Genomic DNA, 8167 nt, shown 5'->3' with positions numbered 1-8167 from the left:
TGCTAATTCAACGTATGTTTAATTAACATAGCGAGAAAAAGCAGACTGGCCAGACCCTTTGTGGTGGGCAGTATTAGTCCCGCTTCAGTGGTCTCATGCTAAGGAAACCAGTCGATGCTGCTTTGATTATTAAATCCGCTCTCCTCTCTTCCTTTCGTTGAGGTCACTGGATGACTCCCACTGGGGGGGGAGGAGTTAAGTACACTGGTTAGAGGAGCATGTTAACAGGCTGATTTTTAAATTCCCCTCAGATATTGTGCTATGACAGGCAGACACTGACTTGATTACAGAAGATGAGGTCCAGAATATGCATCTCTTCTAAATATGTAAACACGAGGGCCTGTGTATATCCAAAGGGAGAGAGGAGGCTACAAAAATGAAATGCTTCTGAATGAGGAAGCCCTGAAACCCTCTGGTTCTGTAGCACACTGAACAAAGACTGATTTTCAACAAAGGTTTTATTTAAAATCTGTACTATGTAGAACAGTGATGGGCAAACTTGGCCCTTCCAGGGCACTTTCCTGCAGAGATTTGGTCCAAGCCTGATAAAACTCACCTACCTGTAGCTTTCTAGTAGTCTTGAAGACAATGATTAGCTGGTTCAGGTGTGTTTGATTAGAGTTGGAGCTAAACTCTGAAGGAAAGTGACCTGGAAGGGCCAAGTTTGCCCACCCCTGATGTAGAACAAATGTAATGCTATTGTTATAATGTTAGAAAGATTCATATTTAAGCTTTATATAATGTACAGAGAAAAGGTGCTTAAAGGGATAGTTCACCCAAAATGAAAATCCTGTCATGGTTTTCTCACCCTCACGTTGTTCCACACCTATATGACTTTCTTTCTTCTCTGGAATACAGAATGTTGGTAACCAAACAGTTTTGGTTCCCGTTGACTTCCATTGTATGGACAAAAATACAATGGAAGACAATGGGACCCAAAACCAGCATTCTTCAAAATATCTTGTTTTGTGTTCCTCAGAACGTCAGTCATACAGGTTTGGAATGACATGAATTAATGATGACAGAATTTTCATTTTTGGGTGGACTATTCCTTTAAAAGGCCTCACAACATCTTTACCCCATAAAATGCACTATAACACATTTAGTCTTTTATAAATGACATGGGGTTCTCAATCCACTGAAATCAAAATGATAGTTTCAATGGGAAACACTTTAAATACAGGTAAGTATTGTCCTAATACTATGTATTAAAAAAGTAAGCTTGAGTAATAGCAGAAGTAACCATGAAGAAAAGTAGAAATATAAGAGTGAACAATATGACATTTTTAATAGAAACCATTATTTGATTATGGTTATGGTTTAAGACAGGAGGTGTATCTTATAATATTTGAAACAGTTGTTCTCAACCAAGTATTTACAAATTTATAAGGGTGCTCAATTAAAACCATTGCTCACTGCAGCCGGACTTTTATTTTGGTAACGTCATACCCGGAAGTTTCCGCACGTTGTAGTGGATGGTGAAAAAACACGTGTGGAACTCTAGTCTGTATACGTACAGTTTATGTTGTGTTTTTACTGTTTACAAGTGAACATTACTTGTATTTAGCTTGAAACATACATTTCCGCCATTCAAATGAAGGATAATGCGCCATGTATCTCATCTTGTGAGTAGTCTAATGTGTCTGTGACCGTGTATTACAATTACTTAGCTACTAACGTTACACCGCTTGTTTTAATCGGCGTTTATAACCTGTTACTGTCATGGCTGAGGGCGTGCTGATGCTCAACATCTCCTCGGCTCCCGTAAAGTTTCACAAAAAGACAAACCGAAGACCTCTGTCATCAGCAGAGAAATGGGCACAGGTGAGTCAGTCCTGCACTCTATGTTGTTGCTGGCATTGTCATTACACACTGATATACTGAACTTTTCCACGACATTCTAATTTATTGAGATGCACCTGTACAAGTTTCTTTCAGTCTGATTGTGGAGTGTTGTACCGCATGTGTTGATGTTACAGAAAAAGTGGGAATCAAAGAGGAAGGCTGACTTTGAGCCCCAGGAGAGCTAATTTATTGAGATGCACCTGTACAAGTTTCTTTCAGTCTGATTGTGGAGTGTTGTACCGCATGTGTTGATGTTACAGAAAAAGTGGGAATCAAAGAGGAAGGCTGTCTTTGAGCCCCAGGAGAGCAGCGCTTCCAAACAGAGGAAGATTAATCAAACTGGTCAACAGCACACACATAAGCAAAAGCTGCAAACCCCCAGAAGCCCCTCTCAGAGGAGTAATAATAGAGACACAGAGGAGAACGGGGACCGGAGAGAAAAGTCTGCCGCAAAGTCCCCATCAAAGGTGAAAACATTTCCAAAGAAAGCTCCTGAAGAGCACGAAGACCATGGCAGACCATTTATCAAGACATCGTCTCTCTTCAGAAACAACCCAGAGATCCCTGATGTCCTCAGGTAGATGCAACACATTTGGGCTTGTGTGAATGGACTAGGGTCTTTCCCAAAATTGACTTTACATGCAATTTACTTGTCTTTTTTTTGTCCCAGTCCCACTGTAAATCAAGTAAAGGAGAAAGTCTTCACCAGCAACACGTTTGAAGAACTGAATCTACATCCTCATCTGGTACGGACAAACCTCAATATCGCTTAACAGATCTCTCAACTAATACTTTAGTCTTACACATTTCTCTCCTGGTCTAAACTATTTTACAGGTGGCAACGCTCCATAAGGTGTTGAATGTGACCAGTATGACAAGGTACTGTAGCTTCATCTTACCTTTTGTTGTCCACCTCTTTGCATTTTTCTCATGTTCCTCTGTGTTTTCAGTGTCCAGAAAAAAACCATACCAGTGTTGATGTCTGGTAAAGATGCTGTAGTGCGCTCCCAGACTGGATCAGGTGCGATTCCTGGCCTGTTTCATGTAAATCAAATGTAATCAAATATTGAATGTTCAGATCATTATTTTAATTATTTACAAAAATTCCATGTGTAGTTAGTAACTGAGCTGTAAAAAATAGAAATCACAAAATTGTTTAAGTTAGATGTTACAAAGAAAGGACAAAAACAGAAATGACTTTAAAAGGTGTGATTATTCACATTTTTTCTTACATTTTTCCTACAGGAAAAACATTGGCTTATGGAATTCCAGTGGTTCAGTTCTTACAAGCGATGCAGCCTAAAGTGAAGGCAAGTCAACCTGAATGTCTAAAACAACACACTCAACATCAAGACTTTACTGACTGATCACATAATCATTTTCGTTTTGTGTTACTCAGCTATTGTTGGCTAAAAGGAATGCATTTGTTTATTTGAAATGGTAATGCTATTTATTGGTTCTGTGTGGAGAAATTGGGGTCATTAGCAGTCAGAAAATACTCGATAATGTCAAATCGCACATCGTTAAAACAACAATTACGATATTATCGCAGACGATATATATCGCACACCCCTAGCAGTCAGACATTCAACACTGTACATTATAATACACATTCAAATAAATTGGTCAAATTAATTTTGAGTCAGAAATTAATGTTATCCATAAAATAGCTAATGCATCATTACAAGTGTATTTATAGTCATGTTCATCAACTTTGGATGTCTTAAGTTTAATAGATTTTTTTTCTTCAGAGATCAGATGGACCTTTGGCTGTTGTGATTGTTCCAACTAGAGAGGTATTATAAATGATACAAAACCATCATCGTTTTCTGATTTATCTTATAGCATATTAATTTCCCCTTATATGTACCCTTTTTTATTTCCTTCCAACATGGATCTGTTTCTGGTTGTCCTTCAGCTTGCCCTGCAGAGCTTTCAGATGTTTCAGAAGCTTCTAAAAGTGAGGATTTGCGCTTTTGCTAGATTATTATGCTGCATTGACATCATTGAACCACTACATTTTCAATCTTTAAAAGTCACTCACTGTATTTATTCCTTTCAGCCTTTCACCTGGATTGTGCCAGGAGTTCTGATGGGAGGAGAGAAAAGAAAAGCAGAAAAAGCCAGGTTAACAGCACATAAACACAAAATATACATACATCTACTGCAAGAGGTCTGAATTAGATTTCTGTTGTTTGTTCAAATGTAAAGTTATTGTATCCCGCATTACAGAAGCATTTCAAATAGAATCACTGCAAATACACTACAGTTTAAAAGTTTGGAGTCGATAAGAAATTTATTCAGCAAAGAAGCATTAAATTGATCAAAAGTGACAGCAAAGACATTTATAATTTTACAAAAGATTTCTATTTGAAATAAATATTGTTCTTTAAACTTTATATTCATCAAAGAATTCTGAAAACAAATGTGTCACAGTTTCTACAAAAATATTGAGCCGCACTGCTGTTTTCTACATTGATAATAAGAATTGTTCTTGAGCACCAAATCAGCATATCAGAATGATTTCTGAAGGATCATGTGACACTGAAGACTGGAGTAATTGCTGCTGAAAATTCAGCTTTGTCATATCAGGAATAAATAACATTTTAAAATGTACTTAAATAGATTTTTTTTTTTTTTTTTATAATATTTCACAATATTACTGTGTTTTTGATCAAATAAATGCAGCCTTGTTCAGTGAAAGAGACTTCTGTCAGAAACATAAAAATCTTACCAAACTTTTAACAGTAGTGTGTAGTTCATTCTGCAACATCACATCAGTCTGCACTGTGTCTTGCTTTCCATACGTTTTTGCTTGTCTTTGTCTTTGAACTCAGACTGAGGAAGGGCATTAATGTTCTGATCTCGACTCCAGGCCGACTGGTGGACCACATAAAGAACACTCTGAGTATTGCTTTCAGCGCTGTGCGCTGGCTCATTCTGGATGAAGCCGACAGGTCAGTGTGTTTGCTGAGTTGAACTAAGAATGACATGATGTGGTTTACATTAGGGCTGTGGCTAACAACAAATTTGCTAACCTTTAATCTGCTAATTGTTAATTTTATTAATATCTTACTAATTGGCTATTGTACTGCTATTGAAGTAAATGTTTTTTTAATCATTAAAATGTTTTTCACTACTTTTTAAATTGGCGATTTTTATCAGCTTTATTTATTAGTTCTTGCTGCCCTAGTTTGAAGGTGTCTCAGTATCCGGTGTATTTATGATTAGTTTATCCATGCTGTTTTGAAGGACTCTGGATTTGGGCTTTGAGAAAGATCTGACTGTGATTCTGAATGCTTTGAACGCCACTGGACTTGCCAGGCAGAATGTGCTGCTTTCAGCCACACTCACCGAGGGTAAGCTCATCGTTCGCTCACTACCACTGTCCAGAGTGTGTCTGGATGTAAAGTGGCATAAGCGCTCGCTTTAGACTGTGGGAGGTACCGTACTGGCTTTATTCTAGCAGAAGCAGACTAGGAGACAAGGATGAGCTGACAGTTGCTGTCTCTCAGGTCCAGTCTGTCTCTGCTTTGCATGACAGAACAGGCTCTTGATCCCAGTGAAGACTGAAAGTTTTTGAGCCTCTTGTAGCAACTTCCAGTTTTAGACAGTGCTAAGTCACGAAAACTTCTTACTCTCACAACATTTTGATCACAAAAGCATTTTGGTGACAATCTACACGGGTGTGCAACCGTTCATGCTGATCCTGTTCTCTTCACATCCAGGACTGTCCCGATTAGCCAGTATCAGTATGAAGGAGCCTGTGAGTATCCATGTGTCAGAGGGCAGCGAGGACACAGTTGAAGCGTGTCCCCAGGCGGCCCCTCAGGCTCTGTCAGACAGCTACGCAGTGCCTGAGAGGCTGCAGCAGCACGTTGTGGTGGTGCCCAGCAAACTCCACCTGGTCTGTTTGGCTGCCTTTATTCTGGCCAAATGCAAGGTACAGGACACCATATGTTAAAACCCAGTTATTAACGCTCAGTGGTATTGTTGATACCTTGTAGATCACCTCAAGTCATTTCAGTTTGGCCTGATGAATAATTTAAATGTTTTATACTTTACCAAATATGGGAAGAAGATGGAAGTATTATTTTTTTAATATATTTTAAAATGGATTTTATTCCTGTGATGTTTTCAGCAGCCATTACTCCAGTTTTCAGTGTCATGTGATCCTTCAGAAATCATTTTAATATGCTGATTTGGTGCTCAAGAAACATTATGAATTACTTTCTGTCACTTTTGATCAATTTCATGCATCTTTGCTGAAGTATTCATTTCTTTCAAAAAATATCTTACTGACCCCAAATGTTTGAACAATACAATTACCAAAATATTTTAACTGATAACCAACGATGTTATTACTGCTAGAGCTTACTGTAACAAAGAAAGTAATTTGCTCATGTTACATGCACAGTAGCTGTCACTGGACTTCAGCATTTTATTGTGTTTTTGTACATAGTTTGAGCAGCGGCAGAAGCTGATCGTTTTCATATCCAGCTGTGAGGCTGTGGAGTTTCTGCTTACTCTCTTCACTGCAGTCCTCTGTGTGAAGCCCAGCACCACATCAACCAAACAAACCTCAACATCCCTTAACTTCTACAGGCTCCACGGCAACATGAGACAAGAGGTGAGACATTATGTGTCAAGTCCTGTTATAACCATAGTCAAGGATTTGTTCACAGAATGCAGTTGAATTTTATTAGACCTAGGATTCACTTACAGGACACTTACTATTAATGTCAAAACTGTCTGTTTTTGCTGCTGTATCTTTAACACTCGACTTGATATGTGTAAATGATTTGTTAAAAATGGCCAACTGCTACGTGTGTGAAATGACTAACACCACTGAATCATTGGTTTTGATTTAATTGTTTGTTCTTTGGTCACTGCATAATTCCCATTCTTCCATTTCAGTTATTTTATAGTTTTGATGACTTCACTATTATTCTATAATATTAAAAATAGTAATGATAAAGAATAATAGTATATATTTTGAACTAATATTGTGCAATATTATGAACATTTTAAATAATTGTTTTCTGTTTTAAATTATTTAGAAGTTTATTCCTGTGATGGCAAAGCTGAATTTTCAGCAGCCATTACTCCCGTTGTCAGTGTCACATGATCCTTCAGTTTTAATATGCTGATTTGGTGCTCAAAAAAATTTCTTATTATCAATATTGTTTAACAACGTCGTTTGCACTGCGCTCTTGCGTTACTTGATCTTTTTATTTTGGTGCGTCAGTCTGTTGAGTTACTTGGTATAGGAAATTATGATCCGCACTCACGAGAACAATCTTCTTTTTTCTTTTATTTTACATTCATTACTGATGGGAAAAGACACAAAAATATTATTATCAATATTGAAAACAATTGTGCTAAATATTTTTTTGTGGAAACCAAACCATGATATATTACTTGAAGTACACCTTGAAAATTCTGAAAAGCTACTATGCATCTGTCCTATATAGCCTCACTTTTGTTTTTTCAGTCAGCAATTAAAGGGGTGGTTCACTGGGTTTTTTCTAGGCTTGATTGTGTTTATGGGGTGCAGTCTAACATGTGTTAATGTTTCGTTTTTTTTTTAATTAATTATTTTTCACATAATTTACCTTTATTCCACACCGCTCTGTCCCTTCTCTGAAAAACGCACTGATCATTTCCTTCTTTTATGAAGCCACTCCCTCAGAAATAGGCGATGGGCTCTGATTGGTTAGCTAGCCCAGTGTGTTGTGATTGGCTAAACCGCCTCTAGTGCGCGTCTAAACGTCCTGCCCCTCACCTCAGCGGCATGTGCTCCGGTTGTATTGTAAACAACGGCGTCGTTAATATCGGTATTAATATTATCAGTTTGAGCCCAATCAGAGGATATTAGTGAAGAGGATCGTGCAGAACCTGTGCAAGCACGGCTTTTAATGGTCGGCCTGTGTTTTTGTTGTTGTTGTTGTCTCATACTTTTAGATACGCTGTTATTTGTAAATGCTACTGCTTATGTTAGCTTTTAATATACGGTTTTATCCTGATTAAAGCTTTAATACAGTACGGCAACTGCACGCACGTCCATGTTTAACGCTTCTCATAGCTATGTGAAAATAAGTGTATAATTGGAATAGTTCATTGTTATAGCTGAGCTGAATGAGAGAGAGAGATGCAGAGAGTGTGCAGAGCAGGGGGACGCGAGGAACAGTATTGAGAACTGCTGCTTTAGAACATTGATTTTGAAACTTGTGAATCCATTAGAATTGTTAGAAGACAGAATCGCAATTCATATATGAATAGATTTTTGTGCACCTCTAGTTTTCTCTTCCTCTTCTCTAAA

The 8167-nt window shown here is 37.8% G+C and overlaps 1 protein-coding gene across 3 annotated transcripts in view; it reads left to right on the top strand.

Moving 5' to 3' along the window:
* The first annotated feature begins 1432 nt into the window (after positions 1-1432).
* LOC107690663 (probable ATP-dependent RNA helicase DDX31) overlaps positions 1433-8167 on the top strand; it is a 12119-nt gene continuing 5384 nt past the window's right edge. Inside the window, exons 1-14 of one of the 3 annotated variants that reach the window (XM_016489044.1) lie at positions 1433-1625; positions 1736-1824; positions 2106-2422; positions 2516-2591; positions 2681-2724; positions 2796-2866; positions 3091-3155; positions 3597-3641; positions 3764-3805; positions 3908-3972; positions 4683-4802; positions 5098-5204; positions 5574-5788; positions 6308-6475. In XM_016489044.1, the coding sequence (XP_016344530.1) occupies positions 1595-1625; positions 1736-1824; positions 2106-2422; positions 2516-2591; positions 2681-2724; positions 2796-2866; positions 3091-3155; positions 3597-3641; positions 3764-3805; positions 3908-3972; positions 4683-4802; positions 5098-5204; positions 5574-5788; positions 6308-6475 (1455 nt within the window). In that variant the 5' untranslated portion in view covers positions 1433-1594. Of the gene's footprint in view, positions 1825-2105; positions 2423-2515; positions 2592-2680; positions 2725-2795; positions 2867-3090; positions 3156-3596; positions 3642-3763; positions 3806-3907; positions 3973-4682; positions 4803-5097; positions 5205-5573; positions 5789-6307; positions 6476-8167 lie in introns of all 3 variants that reach the window. The other 2 variants (XM_016489045.1, XM_016489046.1) reach the window with 2 other exon arrangements.

This window comes from Sinocyclocheilus anshuiensis, unplaced genomic scaffold (assembly GCF_001515605.1).
Source record: "Sinocyclocheilus anshuiensis isolate Anshui unplaced genomic scaffold, SAMN03320099.WGS_v1.1 scaffold2041, whole genome shotgun sequence".
Taxonomy (NCBI): domain Eukaryota; kingdom Metazoa; phylum Chordata; class Actinopteri; order Cypriniformes; family Cyprinidae; genus Sinocyclocheilus; species Sinocyclocheilus anshuiensis.
Note: the sequence above shows the minus strand (reverse complement) of the source record. Positions and strands in the feature narration are given on the sequence as shown.